This window comes from Acartia tonsa, chromosome 15, assembly GCF_053477335.1.
Source record: "Acartia tonsa isolate MP-2025a chromosome 15, ASM5347733v1, whole genome shotgun sequence".
Taxonomy (NCBI): Eukaryota; Metazoa; Arthropoda; class Copepoda; order Calanoida; family Acartiidae; genus Acartia; species Acartia tonsa.
In genome coordinates this window covers 17,234,165-17,259,787 of record NC_137274.1, presented here as the reverse complement: position 1 = coordinate 17,259,787, position 25,623 = coordinate 17,234,165, and the positions used below count along the sequence as shown (strand labels likewise).

General features: G+C 34.5%; 2 protein-coding genes across 8 annotated transcripts in view; both read left to right on the top strand.

Annotated features, from left to right (window-relative positions):
* Positions 1-9,245, top strand: part of Pink1 (PTEN-induced putative kinase 1) — a 38,852-nt gene extending 29,607 nt beyond the window's left edge. For 4 of the 7 annotated variants that reach the window (XM_080149819.1, XM_080149818.1, XM_080149817.1 and 1 more), the window contains 4 exons: positions 4,840-4,992; positions 6,092-6,168; positions 6,494-6,596; positions 8,940-9,240. In XM_080149819.1, coding sequence (XP_080005945.1) covers positions 4,840-4,992; positions 6,092-6,168; positions 6,494-6,596; positions 8,940-8,966 — 360 coding nt within the window. In that variant the 3' untranslated portion in view covers positions 8,967-9,240. Of the gene's footprint in view, positions 1-4,839; positions 4,993-5,348; positions 5,442-6,091; positions 6,169-6,493; positions 6,597-8,939 lie in introns of those variants that run through there. The other 3 variants (XR_013875447.1, XM_080149814.1, XM_080149820.1) reach the window with 3 other exon arrangements.
* Positions 9,246-10,547: 1,302 nt separating this feature from the next.
* LOC145307399 (coiled-coil domain-containing protein 124) lies at positions 10,548-25,487 on the top strand. The gene is made up of 10 exons (XM_080149822.1): positions 10,548-11,655; positions 12,314-12,389; positions 13,562-13,609; positions 20,443-20,511; positions 21,541-21,636; positions 22,123-22,161; positions 22,719-22,848; positions 23,930-23,986; positions 24,967-25,069; positions 25,335-25,487. The coding sequence occupies exons 2-10, from the start codon at positions 12,357-12,359 to the stop codon at positions 25,426-25,428; spliced, it is 669 nt and encodes a 222-aa protein (XP_080005948.1). The 5' UTR covers positions 10,548-11,655; positions 12,314-12,356; the 3' UTR covers positions 25,429-25,487.
* The last annotated feature ends 136 nt before the right edge of the window (positions 25,488-25,623 follow it).

Here is a 25,623-nt window from a genome sequence, read left to right as displayed (position 1 = left end):
TTTCAATTTATTAAAGAACATGATAATCTTGTGTAAAATCCATGTAATAATAATCCATTATATAATACTAGCGGTTACGCCCCTAGCTTCTAGTGGCTCTGTATTCAAAGGGGAGAGTTAAAAAGCCTAAAACCTTCCCAAGACTTAAAACAGAATAGCCTAAAACCAATCCACGACTTAAAATAAAATAGCCTAAAACTATCACAAGACAAATATTAAGCTTACCTGAAATAGAAAGCCCAATCGGTTCAGTAGTTATTGAGATCTTAAGCTTCAGAACATAGAACCGGTTCTAATCAAGGGGATAATAGTCAGTTTTTAAGCCAAACTGGAAAAATTTTAATGAACAATTGAATAAATGCAACTACTCTATGATTAAGTGTATGTTATACAGGGATAGGAAAATGGCCGATAAATTGATATACAAAATTACCCCTTCTGTAGATTAAAAATTTGTGGTTTAAAAGTTTGAACACTCAACTTAATAAACCAACTTATCAAAATTCACTAAAGTCCCCAAAGTATTTAAGTCAACCAATAAGAAAACGTTATTGTAAAACTTTGGGGACCAGTGTAATATAACCATTGTCCCCTTTCTCTCTCTCTGATATTTATTGTTTTTTTATCAGTAGCGAAGCTACTCTATAATTTGAAATGTCCGTCTGTCTTAGTTTGGGGAAAACGTGATTTTCTCGGCTCTTATAAAAGATAAAAGATTGATTTTTTTTTTGACAATTACCCCTTATGAACAATTAGATTATTTGTTGGAAAAGTTTGAAGAGAAAGAGGGGACAATGGGCTGTTTAATGTACTAGTCCCCAAAGTTTTATAAGATTTATAGTAATATTTTTTTTCTTTGGAGAATTTTGATTGGTTGGTTAATTAAGTTAAGTGTTCAAACGTTTCAGCCACTAATTTTGATAATATAAGGGGTAATTTTGTCATTCAATGTCTTATCACTTTAGATCCCTGAGTTTGCATTAAATTTTCAATTGCTCTTTAACAAGGATGACAACATCCATAAAAGCGAAGCACTGAAACGGTAGGACAAACGGACATTAACACTTGTATAGTGTCTGAACTGAATAATCAGAATATAAAAGAATCGAAACAGTCGAAGCAAAATTGTAAGTAAATTTGTTCAAAAACTGCTTGATACGGGATAATGTTTCTGGACATACTTACATTTTTAGGACTTGATTATAGAGTTGCTTCGCTTATACTATTGTTCTTTGTTGTCCCATGAATCAATATACAAAAAATCAGATCAAACGGATAACTAGATCACATAAAAATTTGTTGTTAAAAAAGTAGAAAAATCAACATGTTTAAAATGGACGTACGGACATTCTGGTAATGATTATAGAGTTGCTACGCTTTCTAAATCGTACCTAATTACTACAGGAATCATCATGCAAAATTTGAAATCGATAGGACAATTCTAACCTGCCTAAATAAACGAATAAAAGCTATCTATCTCGGACGGACGTACGGACGGACCGACCCTAATTATAGAAAAGCTTCGCTTTTAAAAATATATAAATATACATACACAACTATCTCTCTCTATACACAACTTATGTTACATACGTAAAATCATTCTTATATGATGAATTTCCCAAGTTTTAAGATTTTTTGGATAGTCCTCCAGGTTCCGGAGCTCCAGACCTCCAGGTGGTCACTGTACAGGTAAAAGTTAAAAATCAACTTTTTTTGATGAGTTAGAGGTCAACTTATAAAACAAAATATGCATCTTTTTGAATATTATTCACATATTGGAAGAAAAAACATAAAGATTTTATTTCATAAGCTAACATCGTATTATAAACAGCTTTTCGCGGATATTATAATGTACAATTATAAGATAAAATTAATTAGCCCTGAGAGGCCGAGGATCATAAATTGATATACATACATTCCCAATGTTGATAAACAAGATAAGATGATAAACTAAAATTGCTTAAAAACGGACCTATGGAAGCTTCCCTAAAATGAATTACTTAATCAGTTTAATGATTACCGAGATCTTAACGAACAAACACAAAGTTATCAGTGAAGCACCACTGTTTTTTTAATTTTCAAATGTTAAGCATCCTGTATTTGATTTAGTTTGAGATAAATATTTATATAAATTTTAGAAAAGTATCCAACTTTTAAAAGCCAACCAAAATGAGCAAACGTTTTATAAAGTTTGGGTAGCAGCATATTTTAAATTCCAATCCCCAATCCCTCCCTTTTTATTACGTGTCCAGTTTGACCGCTCATATGCTCTCACATGCACCTCATGTAAATGCTATTGGTCTAGTGCGCATATTTGACAGACAATGCTCGTGCGTTTTCATCTTTGAACTAATTAATGGGTATATAAGAAAGACAATTCACATCATCCCTATTAATACCCAAAAACATCAATTGTCTATCTAACGGGAAATGTTCTCAATAAAATCTAAATGGATTTGCATATCCTCAATGGTGACACACAAAATTACCTCTTCTGTAGATTAGTTTTCGTGATTGAAATGTTTAAACACTCAACTTAATAACACAACCAATGAAAATTCAATAAAGTCCCTAAAGTTGTTAAGCCAAGGAACAATATTAAGACTTTGGGGACTAGTGTAAAAAACAGCCCAATGTCCCCTCCCTCCCTTTGTATAAAATTGTGGAGAGCTGTCTTTTCCATTGCACATTTAAAATAGAGTTAAACAAATTTTTACTTTATATAGTTCAAATATTTGCCGCTAGGTGTCTCTTACTTTTTAGAAAAACTTTTTTTTTAGGCCTTTTTAATATATGTATATGTATGCTAATTAGCAAGATTGAAAATTTTAAAAAATTGGCGAAAATATGCAAAATTGCACTAAATCTTATATGCTAAACTTGCTAATTAGGGAAATTGGGAACTTAAAAAAATTTGGCGAAAATATGCAAAATCACACTAAATCTCATATGCTAAACTTGCTAATTAGCAAAATTGGGAATTTAAAAAAATTGGCGAAATTATGCAAAATCGCACTAAATCTCATATGCTAAACTTGCTAATTAGCAAGATTGAAAATTTTAAAAAATTGATGAAAATATGCAAAATTGCACTAAATCTCATTTGCTAAACTTGCTAATTAGCAAGATTGAAAATTTTAAAAAATTGGCGAAAATATGCAAAATTGCACTAAATCTCATATGCTAAACTTGCTAATTAACAAGATTGAAAATTTTAAAAAAATTTTAAAAATTGCCGAAAATATGCAAAATTGCACTAAATCTCATATGCTAAACTTGCTAATTAGCAAGATTGAAAATTTTAAAAAATTGGCGAAAATATGCAAAATCGCACAAAATCTCATATGCTAAACTTGCTAATTAGCAAGATTGAAAATTTAAAAAATTGGCAAAAATATGCAAAATCGCACTAAATCTCATATGCTTAACTTGCTAATTAGCTAGCTTGAAAATTTTCAAAAATTTGCAAAAATATGCAAAATCGCACTTAATCTCATATGCTAAACTTGCTAATTAGCTTAAGATTGAAAATTTTAAAAAATTGGCGAAAATATGCAAAATCGCACAAAATCTCATATGCTAAACTTGCTAATTAGCAAGATTGAAAATTTAAAAAAATGGCAAAAATATGCAAAATTGCACTAAATCTCATATGCTTAACTTGCTAATTAGCTAGCTTGAAAATTTTCAAAAATTTGCAAAAATATGCAAAATCGCACTTAATCTCATATGCTAAACTTGCTAATTAGCTTAAGATTGAAAATTTTCAAAAATTGGCGAAAATATGCAAAATCGCACTTAATCTCATATGCTAAACTTGCTAATTAAGATTGGGAATTTAAAAAAATTTTACAAAAATATACAAAATCGCACTAAATCTCAAAATGTGATAAACTAGCTAATTAGCAAGATTATAAATTATAAAAATTAGGGAGAAAATAAGCGAAAAAGTTTTTTTTTTGGCGAATTTTTAGGGTTGATAAAGTATGCAAAATTGCAAATATAAAGCTAAGATAAAAGTTGCAAAATCGCACTATATCTCAAAATTTTCTAAAACTTGCTAATTAGCAAGATTGGGAATAAATCTAATTAGTGCTAAATTGCAATCATTAGCAATTATTAGCAAGATAGGTAATTTGGAAGTTTTCATTTTAAGTGAATTAGCAAGTTTTAGCACATTTTAAGATTTATTGCGAATTTGCTACTTTTATCTAATTTTTTTTTTTGCGATTTTGTATATTTTAGCAACCCAAAAAAATTCGCCAAAAAAAAGCATTTTCGCACATTTTCGCTATTTTTTTTTTGCATGTTTTGTCGTGATTTCGCAAGGTTTCGCAAAATATGCGATTTTGCAAACTTTCGCTAATTTTCGCAACATATAATCGCAAATATTTCGCGAATTCGCCATTTTTTCGCAATTTATTTGCGAAAGTTGGCGAAAATTTCGCAAATTTGTCGGCTGGGTATCTGTGACGTACGGACGTACGGACCGAACCTAATTATAGAAAAGCTTCGCTTTTAAAAATGAAGCTAGAAGGATTAAAAAGATTTTGATAAAAAGAAAATTTAAAAAATGTACCTACTTATTTCGATTTTTAGTTGGCAACTTAGTGAAAAGCGCAATGAGCTTGAATGCCGCTATATTATCAAAATTTTATTTGATTGATTTAAATGCTGATGACTGCTCTCAGAAACGGTCCACAAATAACCCCCACCCCTCTCACCCATTTGTTCCCATTGCCCCTACCTCCCTTTTCCTTCTCTGCATTAACGCGGCATTTTTTTTATAAAAAAAAGACCTCAGCTATATTGGAAACGTGATTTTAATATTTAATATAGGATGACCTACCATGTATGCCGGAAGGAACTCCAGTCCTGTTATCCAGACTTGTCAGAACCATCCTGAGTCCAGCACCATCCTCCAGACCTGAGCCCAAGCAGGCAGCCACCATTTGCCAGCTCTACCTTTGGTCACCATCTCAGTGGATTAAGGTAGGTCCTTAAAGGCTTCCTTGGGGGACCCCAATAGGTACTAGTCTACAACCTTGTGGTACTCCTGAATTGGTCCAAGATTTTGACCTTTGGGTTACTCCGATAAGTCCTATATTACAACCTTTGGGTACTCCCAATAGATCCTAGAAGGCAACATTGGGGTAATCCAATTAGTCATAGATTACAACCTAAGGGTACTTCAAATGGCCCTAGAATGCTACCTTGGGGGATTTCAATTGGTCCTAGATTATAACCTTAGTGGTCATTGTTTCCTACAGTGATTATATATATATGTCTAGAGTACTGGTAGAGTTAGTAGCCAGGATGTGCTGCAGTGATTATATATATATGTCTAGACTACTGGTAGAGTTAGTAGTCAGGATGTGCTGCAGTGATTATATATATGTCTAGACTACTGGTAGAGTTAGTAGTCAGGATGTGCTGCAGTGATTATATATACATATATATGTCTAGAGTACTGGTAGAGTCAGTAGCCAGGATGTACTGCAGTGATTATATATATGTCTAGACTACTGGTAGAGTTAGTAGTCAGGATGTGCTGCAGTGATTATATATATATATGTCTAGAGTACTGGTAGAGTTAGTAGTCAGGATTTTCTACAGTGATTATATATATATGTCTAGAATACTGGTAGAGTTAGTAGCCAGGATGTGCTGCAGTGATTATATATATGTCTAGAGTACTGGTAGAGTTAGTAGTCAGGATGTACTACAGTGATTATACATATATATCTAGAGTACTGGTAGAGTTAGTAGTCAGGATGTACTACAGTGATTATATATATATGTCTAGAGTACTGGTAGAGTTAGTAGTCAGGATGTACTACAGTGATTATATATATATGTCTAGAGTACTGGTAGAGTTAGTAGTCAGGATGTACTACAGTGATTATATATATATGTCTAGAGTACTGGTAGAGTTAGTAGTCAGGATGTACTACAGTGATTATATATATATGTCTAGACTACTGGTAGAGTTATTAGCCAGGATGTACTACAGTGATTATATATATATGTCTAGACTACTGGTAGAGTTAGTAGTCAGGATGTGCTGCAGTGATTATATATATATGTCTAGACTACTGGTAGAGTTAGTAGTCAGGATGTGCTGCAGTGGCTACTCACCATGACAACCAAGGTTCTCTGTGAGTCCAGGTTAGTTTCTCCATCCAGATAAACTATTGAACATCTGCGTTATAACTCACTTTGCTCGTTTGTCCATATACGACTTTTTTGTGGATGTTGTAATCATTATTAGTAGCGAAGCTACTCTATTACTCAAAATTTCAACCCGTCCGTAAAGAGATTTATGTGGTTTGGAACACGTTGGTTTGGGGAATCATGATTTTCTTAGCTCCTATTCAAGATAGATAGCTGAAATTTCTTGTCAACAATCCTATTATTATGGAGCATAATCTACTATAAAACATCCATTGCGGTCAGACTGCTTTTTGGCAGGTTTATGGCTATTTTTATTTAGATGGGGCAATTCTGAATCAGCACTGCAGGAGTATCAGCTTGTTGCTACCTTCCTGACAACTACAACATTGACAGACATCAAGACTTCAATATCTTGGATACAGGTACAGTGTGTGTGTGTGTGTGTGTGTGTGTGTGTGTGTGTGTGTGTGTGTGTGTGTGTGTGTGTGTGTGTGTGTGTGTGTGTGTGTGTGTGTGTGTGTGTGTGTAGGTGTGTGTAGGTGTAGGTGTATAGGTGTAGTTATAGATGTGTTGGAAATTGGAATGTGTGTTTATATGTGTGTGTGTGTGTGTGGGTGTGTGTGTGTGTATGTACGTATGTGTGTGTATGTATAGGTGTATGTGTGTGTGTTTGTGTGTGAGTTTGTGAGTGTGTGTGTGTGCATGTGTATGTGTAGGTGTATGTGTGTGTGTGTGTGTGTGTAGTTGTATGTGTGTGTGAGTTTGTGTGTGTATGTGTGTGTCTGCAGGGAGGAAGGGAGGGGACAATGGGCTTTAATTATTCCCAAAGTTTTATGATATTTTTTTCTCATTCGTTGGCTTAACTACTTTGAGGACTTTTTTGAAATTTGATTAATTGGTTCGATAAGTTAAATGTCCAAGCGTTTCAACAACGAGTTGCAATCTACAGAAGGGGTAATTTTGTGTATCATCATTGGGTATAACCATTAATTTATAGGACATTGTCATTGTCTTAACCCTTTAGATCCCTATGTATGTGTGTGCGTAAATATAAAAGCAATAGAATGTCTCTCTGTCTTTACCGAAGGAAATCACTAACCACTGAACCGATATGGTTCTCCTTTACAGTGCAACTTCTTATAGGTTTGAAGAGAGGGTACCTCCACCCTCCCAAAAGAAATCGTCCTAGAAAAAATAGTTTGATATAAAAAATTAACGTGTTTCAAATTGACGTACGGCCATTTTTATGATGATTATTGAATTGCTTCGCTTGCTAGATTGTAGGGTTGGGCCGGATATCCGGTCATTTTCAATATCCGGACAGATACCGGATATTAAAACACTCCGGTTACATGATATCCGGCTGATTTTTGACGCTGGATATCCGGTTATCCGGCCGGATATCCGGTAGTTTGCCGGATATCGAACGCTGGCCAGATATCCGGCCGGAATCGGATATCCGGCATTCAAAATCAGCCGGATATCCGGTATCCGGCCAAAAAAGTATCCGGCCCAACCCTACTAGATTGTACTTTCGGTCGGACAATTCTAAAGTTTGCGATAAAATATCCGTTACGGACGTACATACGTATGGACTTTCAAAAGTAGAAAAGCTTCGCTAATTTTCAGAGAGGGAATGGACTTTGGACTGTAAATTACACTGGTACCCAAAGTTTTTATAATCCCATTATCTATTCGTCGGCCCAAAAACATTGGCTACTTCTATTGAATTTTGATTGGTTGTTTCCAAACTTTAAAATAATTTTTGTCTTCAGAAGGGGTAGTTTTGTTCATCATCATTTAGAGGATGTGCATCAATTTATCGTCCATTGTCTTATCCTTTAACCCCTTACAGTCGGGCCCCTTGCCGCACCTTAATCGGTCGGGGGGGGGGGGGGGGCGTTCAACGCCCCCCCTTATTATCTCAGTTTCTATTAGAGCTAGAGGGCTAAATTTTTTTGTGCAAGTTCATGGTTTGATAATGAATTTCCGACCTTTTATAAGTCTAAGTCAATTTTCGCTTCCTTCACCCTTTTATTTAACAACCTTTGTTTTTAGGTCTGTTTTTACTTAAAAATTTCAAACTGTAACTTTCTTATTTTTGAAGCTAGAAGAAAATTTTTTTTCCAGAAAATGTTTATTTTTATGTAAATTTTACATTAGAAATATCAAATATAAGTTTCAGCGGCCGCAGCTGTACTTGGAAACTGCCAGCCGCCGCAGTCGGCGGTCGGCGGGAAAACGGCGCCGGATCTTCATGAAATTTTTATACGTTATGTAGACATGTAAGAAAAGCTTAAGTTTAAATTTTGAAGTCTCTAAGTCAAAAATTACGGCCACAGGAGCCTTTTAAAGATTTCTGGTGACCTGGAGGATCAGGACCTGCAGGATCATACCTAGAACCTGAAAGTGACTTGAACACCTGTATTTTATATAAGGATGTACTACTAGAGAATTTTTTAGTATTTTGGTATGATAAAATGCTTTGTTTTAGTCCAAAAAATATTTTTGCTCTTTACCTGGATGACCCTGCCAGGTTTGCTGGCATCCTGTGCCCGCCAGGATGGAGATATTCAAAAAATTCCAACTCTCAGTTATGTGTCATACCCATACTTAAAAAGTCGAGTAGTTTGGGCTCTTTATCTTTCACACTCAGAAAATGAGATAGAAAAAACCGGATGGGGGGGGGGCGTTCAACGCCCCCCCCCCGCCCCCGACCGTTAAGGGTTAAGATCCCTTGCTAATTATGAACCATATACTTTTAGGACCAACTCGATGAGATGGAAGATTGAAAGCCGTAACAAATTTCATAAACCGCTTCGAATCCGCTGGAAAAGAACCAGTTTTCAGCCCTACTACCCGCACAATATCCGCGGAAAGCTGTCTATAATACGATAACAGTTATTTGTCGCGTCGTTTTATAGACAGTTTTCCGCGGATGTTATACGGATAGTATGGCTGAAAACCGGTTCTAATCCGGCGGATTCGAAGCGGTTAATATAGTCTTTGTATCTTTGTGCTTCATTTATTAGTATAGAAACAGTTAAGCTAATAATATTTTAAAAGCTTTTCTCGTATTCATTTGAATCCGGTGGATAGGAACCGGTTCTCATGAATACGAAAAAACTATGTCTAGCATCGTATTATATCCAGTTTTCTACGAATATAGAAATGTACAATATTAAGATTAAAACTAGTTTTTTTAGCCGGTGCCTTCGGCATCACGGGGCTAAAAAAACTAGTTTTAATCTTATAATTGTACATTCTATATCCGCGGAAAGCCGTTTATAATACGATACGAGAAATAACTATTAAATTTTTATTAATAATTTTTTTTTGTAAGGCCAAAAAAGTTGAAAAATTTGCCAAAAAATGTTTATTTATATCATAAGAATTTTCAGTTTTTTCCCTTATAACTACATTTTTATCGTACCTATTCATTGGCCTCAAAACTTTTTTCCAAACTATTTGTATCAAAACTTTTCAACAAATAGTTAGATTTTGTATATCATAAAAGTCCTTGCAAAAAAAACTGAAATTTCTTAGTTTAAAATTATGTATGTGATATTTGAATATTCGGCTCAAAAAAGTGCTTTGTACAAATTTCTGTGGGAGTGGGGGGGGGGGGATGAGGTGTCACTTTTTAAAAAATACACCTGTCGTGTCTAATTTCGGCGTTTATACCGCCGTTTCTTCAAAGTTTTTTTTCTAGAATGGCTTCAAAACCGATTCAAATCAACTGGTTTAGAACCGGTTCCCATGGTATTATATCCAGTTTTCTAAGAATATAAAAAATGGACAATCGTAAGAGTAAATAAAACCAGTTCTTTTGCCCGTGCCTTCAGCATCTCGTGGCTAAAAAACTGGTTTTAATCTTATAATTGTACATTTTTTTTATCCGCGGAAAGCTGTTAATAATACGATTGGAGCAGAGTAAATTTTAATGGACCCTTCCCTGAATTGAATTATAGTCCCTTTCGGGGCAACGCACCGTAAGGGGCGATTCTTCGTATTTTTCATAGTAGCTTTTCTCCTATTTCTAGCTCCTGCGGGGGGCTCTAACCTTGCGGGGCTAATTGCCTAACCCTGTTGGGCAATCATCTAACCAAATATAACCTATAAAAAGTTAATTTAAAAATAAGACGAATCGCCCCTTAAGGAGCGTTGCCACGAAAGGGACTATTCCCGAATTTTTTTATGGGGGTTGGACTAATATGTTATAATATCATTTTCTCTGCAATTATCCTTTTTAAAGTGACACTTTCTCCCCCCCCCCATTCATCCTTAGAAGCTACTCTATTATTACTCTGTAAATATTATCTGATGCTTTTTTTTTTGGGGGGGGGGGGGAGGGGACACTGGACTGTTAATTATTCTGCTACCTTAAGTGTTGATATACACGATCTTACAAGGGATGGAGGGGACATTGGGGAGTTTATTACACTAGTCCCCAAAATTCATATAAATGTTTTCTTGTTCGTTGGCTTAACAATTTTTGGGACTTTTATTTAATTCTGATTTGTTGGTTCATTAAGTGAGGTGTCCATCGTTTCAACCACTAATTTTATCTACAGAAGGGGTAATTTTGTGTATTATATTGGGGATATGAATTAATTTATTAGCCATTGTCTTATCCCTTTAGATCTCAGGATCTTACACTTGTTGGGAACTTCTTTGTGTGGTACTTTATTGGGTGGTAACAAACTTTTCTACCGATAATTTACAGAGGGGGGGGGGTTGTTTTTTTTAACATAATTGGGGTATAAACTAGGGTTGGGCCGGATATCCGGTCTGGCCGGTTATCCGGCCGGATATCCGGTCACTTTCTATATCCGGCCGGATTTTAAAACTATCCGGTTACATGATATCCGGCTGATTTTTGGCGCCGGATATCCGGTAATTTGCCGGATATCGAACGTTGGTCTGATATCCGGCATGAACCGGATATCCGGCATTAGAAATCAGCCGGATATCCGGTATCCGGCCAAAAAAGTATTCGGCCCAACCCTAGGATAAACTTCAATTTAATGTCCATTGTCTTATCCCTTAAGTTTTCTAATAAATGTTAATATATATTTTGCTATGCTACCTATGTTTGATATTATATTATAATCCTTGTTAAATTTTAGATGTCTAGTAAGTAAATCATATTCCAGTATGGCTTCTAAACCGATTTATATTTCCCTGAATTAGATCCGGTTCTTAGCCATACTGAAAAAATCATATATTTTTAACAGACAATTTTCCATGAATATTTATATAATAATCATAGAATTACAACCAGTTTTGTTAAATCAGGCCTTCGTCCCCCAGAGGCCAACTATACTGGTTTAAATCTTTCAATTTTTCATATAAGTATCTGCGGAAAGCTGTCTATAATACGATGCGTTAACTAACTATAACCATTACTGAACCATATAAATTTTCAGACAAATGTTAAAATAAAAAAAAATCTGGGAAAGTTTGTTGACAAAACTCCAGGAAACACAATCAACTTTTAAAAGCCAATGCCATAGTATCCGCTGGATAAGAACCGGTTTAGAGCAAATATTTTAATTTACTATCCGCGCCAAGCTGTCTATAATACGATGCAATAACAATTCAGTTTGAATCTAGAAAATCTAGGAAATACAATCCTAAGTTATAAAAGCTGGTTATTACACCAGTCCCCTAAGTTTTATCTTAACGTTTTCTTATTCGTTAGCTTAATAACTTTGATTGGTTAGATAATTAAGTTGAGTGTTCAAACGTTTTAACCACAAATTGTAATCTAATGAAGGGGTGATATTGGGGATGTACATCAAGTGTTCGGCCATTGTCTTATTCCTGAATGTTTATGCTATCAGCGGATATTTTCAGGGGATGAGGACTGTTTTATTACACTAGTCTCTCGAAGTTTTATAATATCGGTTTTTTTTATTAGTTGGCTTAACAATATTGGGGACTTCAGTAAATTTTAAACAGTTGGATCAATCATTAATTAAAGTGTCAAAACGTTCCAGCAACTAATTAAAATCTACAGTAGGGGTAATTTTGTGTATCATCATTTGGGGATGTACATCAATTTATCGGCCATTGTCTTATCCCTTTAGATCCCTGCCAGTTCTACTAGTTGTTGAAAGATTGTGTTTTAAATCAGAGAGGCCAGTTATTTTTTTACCTGAGAAAAAAAGTTTCAAAAAATGCCAAAGAAATTTGTCGGTGAAAACTCAAAGGTTAGCATTTTAGTAGCGAAGCTACTCTATAATTCACTTTTTCTGTCTGTCCGTCAGTCCGTTGTTGCTGTTAGGTAAATGTGATTTTCTCTACTGATATTATTCATTTTCATTTAAGGGGGATTGAGTTAGATCCCCCCCCCCCTCCTTCTTTGGGCAGTTTGGGTGGGGGCCGAAAGGAAGTGTGCTACTTCCCACCCCCCCCCCCCCCCTCCTTCACAAAAAAATATTTCCTGGACTTATGAGAAACTTTACTATAAAGGAGAACCAAATCGGCCCAGAAATTAGCCAATTTTTATATAAACTTTTTTATGAGGGGCTGGTTTTTCTGTGAATATTTCTCTTGGGAGGATTGTGGTTCATTCAATCAAAAAAATAGTTAAAAACCTTTCCAGTGGTTAGTTTTACATCTCTAATACAAAGTTAGTAGAATGATGTCTGTCTGTCTGTTTGTTTGTACTGAAGGATCTCGCTAACCGCTGAACCAATCGGGTTCTCCTTTACAGGGTAGTTTCTCATAGGGAAGGTTTATATCTATTTTCTTGAGGGGTGAGACACCCCCCCCAAATAATGAAAAATAGCCCCTCCCCCCCCAAAAAATTCCTTTTTAAAACTGAAATTAAAATAGTGAGGTCGACTACCACCTCCCCCCCCCAAAAAAAAAATATTTTTTAAAAATTTTCTTTTAAATCTAAATACGAAAATTAGGTTGATCAAACCTCTTGGGCAGAGATGGAAAAAAAACAGGGTTTTTTTTAAAAAGAACAAACCAGTTTGGTTTTTTTGGTTTAAACCAGGTTTTTTTGTTTTTTTTAATAATATCCAAATTATAGGCCTGCCCCCCCCTCTTTTTTCACCCCCTCCCCCTATTTTCACCCCCCGAAACGGGGGGTGCCCAAATCTACCCAAAAGGACCCGAAAAAGGGCAGCCCAAAAACGCCCGCCCGATTTGACAACCCTGACTGACAGTTATTTACGTTATGAAAAGATATAACTGGAAAGATATAAATATTTTTTTTTTAAATTTAAACCATCCCACCTTGGTTTTTTGGTTTTTTAAGCTTGTTTTTTTGGTTTAAACCTCTTGATTTAAACCACGTGGTTTTTTTATGCCAACTCTGCTCTTGGGGCAAAGCAACTGCTAGTACTTATATATTTGAATTGTGTTTCAGGCAGTGGCTGCCAGAGCAAGAAAATCAGAAAAACTTGAAAATGAAAAGGTCGGTACCCAAACTTTTAATCTTATAATAAAGCAACGGGATGTGTGTTTGTCTGTCTGTCTGAAGCTTAAGATCTCGGTAACCACTAAACCGATTGGATTCTACTCTTCAGGGTATATACCTATCAGTCCTGTGGTGGTTTTAAGCTATTTTCTTGGGGGGTGGGACACCCCCAACCCCCCAAAAAATGAAAATTTACCCCCCCCACCAAAAAAAAATAAGTTTCTTTAGAACACATTAGACTATGAGCACGAGCAGCACCAGTAGTAATTTTCTTGAGAACACATTAGACTATTCTTTTTACGAATTTTGCGAATTCGTTATTTATTCGAGAAAATGTTTTCCTGCTGGGTAGGTGCGAAAATTTGCAATCCGTTCTGCTGGGTAAGTAACTAATAGAAGATGTAATTATACCTCTTGGGGCAAAGCCCCTAGAGGCTAGGGGCGAAGCCGCTAGTTCTTATAATAAAGTAAAGGGATGTGTGTTTGTCTGTCTGTCTGTACGGAAGGATCTCGCTAACCGCTGAACCGATCGGATTCTCCTTAACAGGGTAGCTTCTCATAGGTCCTGGGAAGGTTTATAACTTAAACTATTTTGGGGGAGGGTACCCACCACCCTCCCAAGAGAAATTTATAGTGCCACTAGAGGCCTCTAGTGCTGTAGCCGCTAGTTAGGTAAATTGTTCCAAAAAATATTACTCAATGCATGATTTTTCAGTATGGCTCAGAACTGGTTCTAATCTAGCGAAGGAAAAAAAAAAAGATTCAGATTCATACTGGATATTGAATTAACGGCACTTTTGGGAATATTATAAGCAACTTTCAACTAGGGTTGGCCGAATACTTTTTTGGCCGGATACCGGATATCCGGTTGATTTATAATGCCGGATATCCGGTTCCGGCCTGATATCTGGCCAACGTTCGATATCCGGCGCCAAAAATCATCCGGGTATCATGTAACCGGATAGTTTTAATATCCGGTATCCGGCCGGATATAGGAAATGACCGGATATCCGGCCCAACCCTACTTTCAACATCACAGACAAACACACTTTTAGAGTAACTGTACAATTAAAGAAATAATCGGGTATAGTCCCTTTCATGGCAACGCCCCTTAAGAGGCAATTCTTTTCTCAGTTGTTTTTCACCTATTTCTAGCCACTGCGGGGCTCATTACCTAACCCTGCGGTATAATCACCTAACCCAATATAACCTAACCTAACTTAAAATAACCTATTAAAAGCCTTTTTAAGAATACGCACCTTAAGGGGCGTTGCAACGAAAGGGACTATACCCAAATAATCTTGTTCCCAGGCATTAATTTTAAAGCGAAATTTTTCTATAATTAGGGTCGGTCCGTCCGTCTGTAATTGTTAGCTCTTTTCGTAAATTTAGGCATGTTAGAATTGTCCTATCGATTTCAAAATTTGCATGTTGATTCCTATAACAGTTAGGTACGATTTGGGAAGTGTAGCAACTCTATAATCGTTACCAGAAAGTTCGTACGTCCATTTAAAACATTTTGATTTTCAACATATTTTATCCTTACAAATCATCCTATTGGTAAGATTTTTTCTGGTACTGATTCCTATTACAACAAGGTACAATATTACAGGGTGTTTTTTTTAATAAGTTAAAAGTATTGCTTAATTTAACCCATTTGCCATTGACATAAATTAATAATCTATATCTTAATTTCTTCATTGATGTGGGGCATTTAGTATGAGAAAAAAATATTTGGCGATTTTCAACAAATTCTGCCTTTAAAACCAGTTTTTTCAAATTACCTATTTTTAAAAGCGAAGCTTTGCTATAATTAGGGTCGGTCCGTCCGTCCGTCCGTCCGTAACGGATAGCTTTTTTCGTTAATTTAGGCATGTTAGAATTGTCCTATCGATTTCAAATTTTGCATGGTGATTCCTTTATTAGTTAGGTACGATTGAGAAAGCGTAGCAACTCTATAATCATTACCAAAATATCCGTACGTCTGATTTTTGGTATATTGATTCCTGGAAGAACAAAGTATAATGTTATTCGAAGCAACTCTATAATCAAGTCCTAAAAATGTAGGTATGTCCATAAACATTATCCTGTATAAAGCAGTTTTTCAACAAATTTACTTAGAATTTTGCTTCGACTCAAATATATTTATATTCTGATTATTTAGTTCTGACACTATATAAGTGTTAATGTCCGTTTGTCCTACCGTTTCAGTGCTTCGCTTTTATGGATGTTGTCATCCTTGTTGGATCATGACTAATTTAAAGAGTGTGCAAAAATGCGTACATTTTTAAAAATCAAATTGCACGGCTTGTGTTAATAGTAGAAAAATGTTACGCATACCGTCGGAATTGGCATAAACTCTAGTTTTTGGAAATAGATGTAACACGTACAGGCTATTTGTAGTAAAGAAGCTACTTTGGAAAATGTGAGAAATGTTGAAAATTTAAAGTAAGTTGGAACATTTTACCAAGTAGCTCCTAAACTATACGTAGCACAGGAATAGTTCTTAAACAACTAAAAACTAGAGTTTATGACGATTCTAACGATATGCATAACATTTTTCTACTATTAACACAAGCCGCGCTATTTGATTTTTAAAAATGTACGCATTTTTGCAAACCCTTTAAATTAGTCTTGATCCAAAAATCTTCTAAAATAGGTACTTTGGAAAACCGGTTTTTAAGGCAGAATTTGTTGAAAATCGCCAAATATTTTTTTCTCATACAAAATGCCCCACATCAATGAAGAAATTAAGATATAGATTAATTATTTCTGTCAATGGCAAGTGGGTTAAATTAAGCAATACTTTTAACTTATTAAAAAAACACTCTGTATAAGCAAAGCAACTCTATAATTAAGTCCTAAAATTGTAAGTATGTCATTAAACTGTATTCTGTATAAAAGAAGATCTGTTACAAATTAACATACAATTTTGTGAAGAGTTATACATTTGGTGCATTATTTGCCAAATGTACCACTTTTCTGCACTACCTCTCCGATTTTGTTAATACTCTATATTTTGGTCCGTTGGGTCATTCAAGGATGCTGGATGGCCAAAAAAAGTTTCAGAGTCCCTGGATGTCTAGATATCTAGCTATCTATGAAGGTAGGTAACAAAAATGTAAAAAACACCCATTTTTTCACAATTTTAAAAATTAATTTTTTCATCAATCTTACATCCAATCTATACATTTTATACACCAAAATGATCGTTTATTCATGTAAAAAGCGCACATAATGCTATTTTGGCCAAAACTCTAATTTTACAGGGTGTCCAACAAAAAGTGTATTTTGGATATCTAGCGTAATACCCAAAATACCTGTCCGAAAAAAATCATTTTTTTTTGGCTTAAATCCTGTGTTTTATCTGTGTGCATATGTGGTATATAACGGTTCGGACCACCCGGGACTATAAGGTTGTCAAATTTCACTTTGGGACACCCTGTAAATGTGATTTTTGCGTCTGTAGAGCTAAAACTTGGTCCAAATTGGCTATTTTTTTCAAATTACTCTAATATGTGTCTTAGTATGTTTGGCCATAGTGTTTTCTGACCAGATCAATATTTTCATATTTTTTGGACACCCTGTATTTTCAAAAAAAGAGAAAAAAATTTTTTGTTTTTTTTTTAATTTTTTTTCTATTTTTAAGTTACTTAAAACTGTCATATAGATACAGATTTTGACTAATAACAATAATATTTGCCTATTTTACAATTTTTTACACTTTTGGGACACCCTGTGCATGTTTTTGAAAAATGATGGTTTTTGCCCATTTTTGGGGGGAAGGAGTCGTTTTAGGGCCATAGACTATTTCTTCATTTATGTAGAACTTTTCAAGACACATCATTTGTTATTTATGCAAAAACCGCAAAAACCGAACCGTTTTGCCGTTATTCAGCGCCAAAACAGAATTTTTTACGTTTTTTGCCGTTCCCGAGGTTCTAATGGGCATTTGTGGTAAGAAGACGTTGATTTATCAAGATAACTGTGAAATACTTTTATTTAGGCATTTTAATTTACTAAATTTCATGTGAAGTAAATTTTTTTGTATATCCAACCGATTTTTGTCAAAAGGAATTTCAAATGCACATGATTTATGTTTCTTTTATCACTTATGTTATAGCAATTATTTATGTTATATTCACTTCATTTTCTTGTTTTAACAATTGAAATCCATCTCGATGAAAAACAGTTAGCTGCACAAAAAATTTTACTTAATATGAAATTTAGTAAATTAAATTACCTAAATAAAAGTATTTAAGAGTTATCTTGATAAATCAACGTTTTCTTACCACAAATGCCCATTACAACCTCCGGAACGGCAAAAACGTAAAAAATTCCGCCTTTGGCGCTGAATAACGGCAAAACGGTTCGGTTTTTGCGGTTTCTGCATAAATAACATATGATGTGTCTTGAAAAGTTCTACAAAAATGAAGAAATAGTCTATGGCCCTAAAACGACTCCTTCCCCCCAAAAATGGGCAAAAACCATCATTTTTCAAAAACATGCACAGGGTGTCCCAAAAGTGTAAAAAATTGTAAAATAGGCAAATATTATTGTTATTAGTCAAAATCTGTATCTATATGACAGTTTTAAGTAACTTAAAAATAGAAAAAAAATTAAAAAAAAAACAAAAAATTTTTTTCTCTTTTTTTGAAAATACAGGGTGTCCAAAAAATATGAAAATATTGATCTGGTCAGAAAACACTATGGCCAAACATACTAAGACACATATTAGAGTAATTTGAAAAAAATAGCCAATTTGGACCAAGTTTTAGCTCTACAGACGCAAAAATCACATTTACAGGGTGTCCCAAAGTGAAATTTGACAACCTTATAGTCCCGGGTGGTCCGAACCGTTATATACCACATATGCACACAGATAAAACACAGGATTTAAGCCAAAAAAAAATGATTTTTTTCGGACAGGTATTTTGGGTATTACGCTAGATATCCAAAATACACTTTTTGTTGGACACACTATAAAATTAGAGTTTTGGCCAAAATAGCATTATGTGCGCTTTTTACATGAATAAACGATCATTTTGGTGTATAAAATGTATAGATTGGATGTAAGATTGATGAAAAAATTAATTTTTAAAATTGTGAAAAAATGGGTGTTTTTTACATTTTTGTTACCTACCTTCATAGATAGCTAGATATCTAGACATCCAGGGACTCTGAAACTTTTTTTTGGCCATCCAGCATCCTTGAATGACCCAACGGACCAAAATATAGAGTATTAACAAAATCGGAGAGGTAGTGCAGAAAAGTGGTACATTTGGCAAATAATGCACCATTTATATTTTGCTCATTCAGTACTGACACTCTACAAGAGTTATTGTTCGTTTGTCCTACTATTTCAGAGCTTCGCTTTTAAGGATGTTGTCATCCTTCTTTCTGCATATTTCCCATTTTCCAATACCCGTTTTTAAGTAGCATAGCTACTATGTATATAACTAGCGGCTACGCCCCTAGAGGCCTCTAGGGGCACTTGAGGAGGAGAGAGTCGAATTTAATAATTCAATTTCTTAATTTAGATTTTAAAAGAAAAAGTTAAAAAAAAATTTGGGGGGGGGATTTTTTCATTTTTTGGGAAGTGTTGGGGGTGTCCCACCCCCCTAGAAAATAGTTAAAAACCTTCCAGGGACCTATGAGAAGCTACCCTGTTAAGGAGAACCCGATCGGTTCAGCGGTAAGCGAAATAAATTTATAGTATAGGTATAAACAGAATACTAAATGATTTCCGATGGCAAAGACCTAAAGCTCAGCAGACGAGAATAATTTCATAATACTTTGCTTTCTAAATTCAGCTGTTTAATGCTTTCTTCTGCTTTTTGAAAAAGAAAGGACAATTTTTGTGAAAATTGTCATTTCTGTCTAAACTCATGAGAAGTATTTAAAACTGCCATTATCAATTTCTCACAACTAGGCTCCTGGCTATAAAATTATATTCATAATCATCTTTTCCAATTTACACTACTTAATTGTTAAACCTAGTTATTTGTGATTAACAAGACATTTTTATTAATGATGTGAATACTTTCTTGCAAATCATAATTATCAAGTTTTTAGTGACATCTAGCGACAAATATAGAACTAATATATTGCAGATGTTTCCAAATTTATTTTTTGCCTGAATTTACGTTGTTTTCAATTATTTTTCCATAAAGGGTTGAACTCTCCCTGAGGTGGTGGCAAATTAACTATGTCCTTATTTTAAGTAATTGGGTTATTGTCAGTTTTATGAGATCAATGGATAATTTTCAAAATGATTTTCAACAAATGAACAGTAATTAGACAATGCAAAACAAATTTAACTAGGAAAAATGCAGAAATCATTACAGATCATACATAGACGTCCAAGTAAAGGGGTGTTTACCCCTTTAGACTTTGAAATCTCTTATTTTACACCTTACAAGTTTTTTTAAAAATACACTAGATTACCCCCTTGAACATATGGAACCCCTCATGCAAAGTAAAAGGCTTGGGCGCCCTTGAGTTCACATTAGTTTACAATTTGCTTTATGTTTTTTTGCCGGCACCCGGTTGTATTTACATTTTTGAAAGATTCAGCTGACACCGAAGACCCAACCCACAGACAGTACAAGGCCTTTGGATAAGGAAAGGGGTTACACAGCTATTTATCGCTCTATATATATTACTTTAATGTTAGCGAGATCCTTCAGTACAAACATACAAACACACAAACATCCTGTTACTTTTTTATAAGGATTGTTTTTGTCAGTCTGTTTTTCTGTCTGTCTGTCATTCTGTAATGATAGGAAGGTGCTGATTTTAACGGTTCTAAATGATAATTTTGTATTTAGGCTGCCAAGCAGAAAGCCGCTGAAGATAAGCTGTGGCAGGATGATGATAAAAATTTAGCCAAGAAGCAGGTAGGTGCCTCCACTGTAAATAAACATAACTTATTAAAGGTTTTGTGATTATATTCTAGAATTATGCAAAACTGCTCTCAGTTTTTCCCCTTCTAAAAAATATTTAATGTTTTCTCTTATAGTTTTGTCCCCCAATGAGGGAAGAAAATGAAAAATGTTTTCAGTATGTACACTTTATTTTTGTATGTTTTTCCTCCCTCCTATATATTTGCCCTCCCCCTTCAGCAGGGGATCCCATAAAGAATATATTCTTGGCTTCTTCATCCTTGTATAGGAAAAGAAAGGGGGAAATTATTTTTAGACTGGGGTATAACAACTTTTTAGAATGTTTAGATCTAGTGCAGTTCATGGTAAAATAGTCATGGTAAGGATTATCTCCAAAAATCTTTTCTATGGTTGGCAATCTGGATCCGGAATCCGCACAATTTTTGGCCGATTTTGGAATCCGAATCCGGAATCCGTTTTTTAATAGCCGATTCCGGATTCTTATTTGATAGGCTAAATTTAGCATCTTGAGTTTTTTCTTTCAACTCCTCCTCGCTAACTGCTAAACTGATATGTTCCTCCTTTACAGTGAAGCTAATTATAAGTATCATAATTGTTTTAGGCTATTTTATTTTTATAAAAAGTCTGGGTAGGTATGATTTTTGGCTATTTTTCTGCCCTTCTATACCCTTTCGAATAGAGATACACTGTATGCTAGGGTCACAGCCGCTGGCTTATTAAAAGATAGCAAAGAGTACATATGCTCTTTGTATGTTTTTATCATTATAGGCTCTTTGTATAACTTTATTATTATAGGCTCTTTGTATGACTTTATTATTATAGGCTCTTTGTATGACTTTATTATTATAGGCTCTATGTATGACTTTATTATTATAGGCTCTTTGTATGACTTTATTATTATAGGCTCTCAGTATGTTTTTTTTGTTATTATAGGCTCTTTGTTTGTTGTTATTATCATACCTAGGCTCTTTGTATGTTTTAATTATTTTTATAGGCTCTTTGTATGATTTACTCCTTTTTTAGAAAAAGAAAGAGGAGGAAGAGAAAAAGAGAATGGAAGCTCTTGCAAAGAAGAAAGAGAGACAGGATCTAGCTGCCATGGAAGAAAAAGAAATACAGGTATGAAAGCCAGGGATCTAAAGGGATAAGCAAATGACCGATCCCCAATGATGATACACAAAATTACAAAATTATAAAAAAACCTTGTTCCCTCTCTCTCTGTAGGAGTCCCCCAAGGTCTTCTGTCTATTTTTCTCTCCATTTTCACCTCCTACTCTCTCTCTATCTTTGGGGGAGGGGGGGAATATATTAAAGGGGTTGATAGGGGGAGGGGTAGGGATCATTATTTTAGCCAGCTACAATTTTCAATTTATTAGAGTACATGATAATCTTGTAGGTATAAGAACCAAGTAATAATAAATAAATCTATTCAATTTTCATAATCACTTTTTTCCTATATCGACGATATCTCTATCTATATTCTATATATCATTATCTAATTGTCTGACTTTTGTCTGTCTGTCTTTCTGTCTGTCTGCCCGTCTGTCTGCTTGTCTGTCAGTCTATCTAATAAACTTATATGTATATATATCCTTATTATTTTAGGCCAAATTAGTGAAGGCTAATCCAGTGAAACTAACTCAGGTAGACAAGTTTTTCCAGTAACCGGTTAATATCCGCTGGATTAGAACCGGTTCTCAGCCATACTATATTATTATGTTTAGCATCATATTACAGACAAGTTTTAACGAATTTTAAATTATTATCATAAAATCAGTTTTCTTAGCCCGGGTATTTCATTGTTTTTAAACTAAGGGAAAATTAAAAACCTAAACTTTAAGTCATTGTAAAATTTAATCTTTGCATAACTGTTAATGTTTCCATTAAGTACAATAAAAAAAACATTGTACGTGATAAAAATAAACATTAACATTAATGGATGTTTTCATAGAAGGATTTTTTTTTAAATTTGGATCTACTGCAGTTCATGGTAAAATATTGCTGGTAAGCAAAAATTGAAAACATAAAGAAAATAAATATGTACATTGTACATCGAAAATCTAATCTTCATAGAAATTGCTAAAATTTCTCAGTGTTCAAACATTGAAATCTCAAAACAAAGCAAAAACATTGATTAATATACTAGTACTGAAATATCATGTATAGCATTGTATTTCAGACAATTTTCCTTGAATACTTAGGCACGTATAAGAGAAGAGACAGAGCGTCGGGAATTGGTTGCTCGCGGCTTAAAAGCGGCCGCGGCTCAGCAGACTGAAACCCACCTAACCAAACCTCTTGAGGAGAATGTTAATAGACTTCAAGTCGAAGGTGAGATTATTTTCAGGGATCTAAAGGGATAAGACAATGGATGATAAATTAATGTTCATGCCCAATTTAATTATGATACACAAAATTACTCCTTTCTAAATTCTAGCACTTAACTTTATAAATCAAACAAGTCCCCAAAGATGTTAAGCCAACGAATAAGAAAACGTTATTATAAAACTTTGGGGACTAATGTAATAAACAGCCCATTGTCCCCTTTTTCTCTAGATTTTTGTTGCTTGTGCAAATTTTCTTGGGGAGGGAGGGGACATTGGACTGTAAATTACTACACTGCAAGTACACTGGTACCCAAAGTTTTGTAACAATGTCATCTTCTTATGAATTGGCTTAAAAATTTGGGTACTTTTATTAAATCCCTATGAGTTGATCAAACATTTCAACCAATAATTTTAAAAAATTCTTAAAATTGTAAATAAAGTTAATATTTTTAATATCATTGATATCATATCATTGGCGCATTTATGTAAATGAAGGCAAGTCCCATCACCCTCCCCCCCCCCCCTTCCCCTGGCGGCAGGAATAATGAGTGTAGAGAATATACGTTGATATTATGACAGGAGAAAAGTTGTCATCAATTTAGGTTGATATTGTCTGTCATTTATTGGCCAGTTGGTTTATTCACAAAGAGGGGGAGGGAATGGGGTAAAGGGGGGTGAGGTACCCTCAGAACTTTTTCTTAAGTTTCTATGAAGCTAAAACTCTAGGTCGTTTGCATTGTTTTAAAATTTTACTTTTGCCCTATTGAAGCTTACATCCATGTTAGCACATTTTAGCTCTAGGGGTTTAACCCCCCCCCCCCCCCCCACCTTTTCCTAAACACCTAAATTGAACACCACTCAACTTTTTCAGGGGTGTATATTCTGCATGAGATCCCCTGACAACCCTGACACCTAAATTGAACACCGCCCCTTAACTATTTTATACCCTAGGTGAGGAAGCCAGAAGTGTTGAGGAGGCTATTATTATAGGCTCTTTGTATATTTTTTATTATTATAGGCTTTTAAATGATTTTATTATTATTATAGGCTGTTTGTATGTTTTATATTACTATTTTATACCCTAGGTGCAGAAGCCAGAAGTGTTGAGGAGGCTATTGCTGTTCTTAAAGTTGCAGATGAAGGTATGATCATTTTTTGTCAATGGTAAGTGGGTAAGAATTAGGAACTGCTTTTTATTGTGTTAGGAGTTATACACATAAAAGCATCCCATAGTCATAACTTAAGACATTAAAAATGAATACACTGCTGCTTTGTCAGAAGCGCGACTTGATAGTTATTAGAGTAAGGGGAATGCCCTGGTCCAAAACAGGTGCACTGACCCCTAATTAGTATAAACCTTCCCAGGACCGTTGAGAAGCTACATTGTAAAGGAGAACCATATCGAATCAACGGTTGGTGAGATCCTTTTGTACATATAAATATACACACACAGACATCCTGTTAGTTTTATGTAAGAATGTTGAACTACCTTTTTAGTTTGAAAACAGCTTAGGTACACAGTAGACTATAAAAGTTGGAAAGATTTTTAATCAATATAATAGATTTGAAATCTGCATAAAATTTTAAGGATTTTTTATAAAATTAGTTTTTTACATAATTCTGTATTTAAAGGCGCAAATACAAATTAAGTTAAATAATTTTTAGATCTGTGATTGGTGGATTGAAAACTATCTGCGCTCTGATTGGAGAAGCTTAAGTGACGTACATCATTCAACCAATTAGAGCGTAGGTAGTTTCCAATCCAGCTATCCTATTGGTCAAAATTTATTAACTTAAATCGTATTTGCGCCTTTAAATAAAGAATTATATAAAAAACGAATTTTATAAAAAATCCTTAAAATTTTATGCAGATTTCAAATCTATTATATTGATTAAAAATCTTTCCAACTTTTATAGTCTAGTTCACAGTTCATAATTGTGCCTTTTTAAAAAAGCACCTAGGTTTCACTTCTCCCACCAATTGAAAAAAGTTTTTCAATGCATTCTTGTCATTTTTATTGCCCATGCAATGGGACATCAAAAAGGAAGGTCAAAAAAGTTTGTCTGTTTATTGGAGTGCCTCAGGGATCTTTTTATGGACCCACAAAATGGACTTGTTTAGATTCTGGGGTCGACAAACATCCTGAGAAACGGATGAAGGCTGCTTATGAAGAGTTTGAAAATAGAAGGTTGCCACAGCTCAAAAAAGAAAATCCCAACATGAGGTAACTTTTATATTGAAGGAATTGCAGAAAAACTCAGGTAAACCATTTAAAACCTGGTCACTCTCTCCACATGGTAATGAACAAGGTTGCCATATCTTTAAGTTTCTTTATCAAATATTGTTCTACATTGAGTCAGTTGAAGCAGATATTACACATAGCATTGCAGAAGATCCTTGATAAAGCTTTTATTAAACATACGGCCACTCTAAGTCTGACCACGTGGTAATGGACACGGCTGCCATATCTTTACAACATATTTTTTTAGGTTAAGTCAGTTGAAGCAGATGTTACGTAAGGAATGGCAGAAACACCCGGACAACCCACTGATTAAACAACTAGCTGCTATGCAGAACAGATGATTTGTTTAACAAGGAATAAAAAGGAAAATAAAATTGTTATTTCCATGAACTAGATCACCTTTTTGAAAGCAAAGCTTTTATATGAAAAGGGTCAGTCTGTTTGTTCATCTGTAACGTTTAGCTCTTTTCGCTAATTTAGAAATGTTAGAATTGTCTTATTGATTTCAAACTTTGAATTGTGTGATTCCATTAAAG

What these genes read in the sequence shown, in the direction of transcription:
- LOC145307399 (XM_080149822.1), top strand. Translation starts at nt 12,357, where the DNA reads ATGCCAAAGAAATTTGTCGGTGAAAACTCAAAG. An exon ending in TTGTCGGTGAAAACTCAAAG is followed by an intron (nt 12,390 to 13,561) that starts GTTAGCATTTTA and finishes ATTGTGTTTCAG; the next exon opens with GCAGTGGCTGCCAGAGCAAG. An exon ending in AAAGAAAATCCCAACATGAG is followed by an intron (nt 25,070 to 25,334) that starts GTAACTTTTATA and finishes ATATTTTTTTAG; the next exon opens with GTTAAGTCAGTTGAAGCAGA.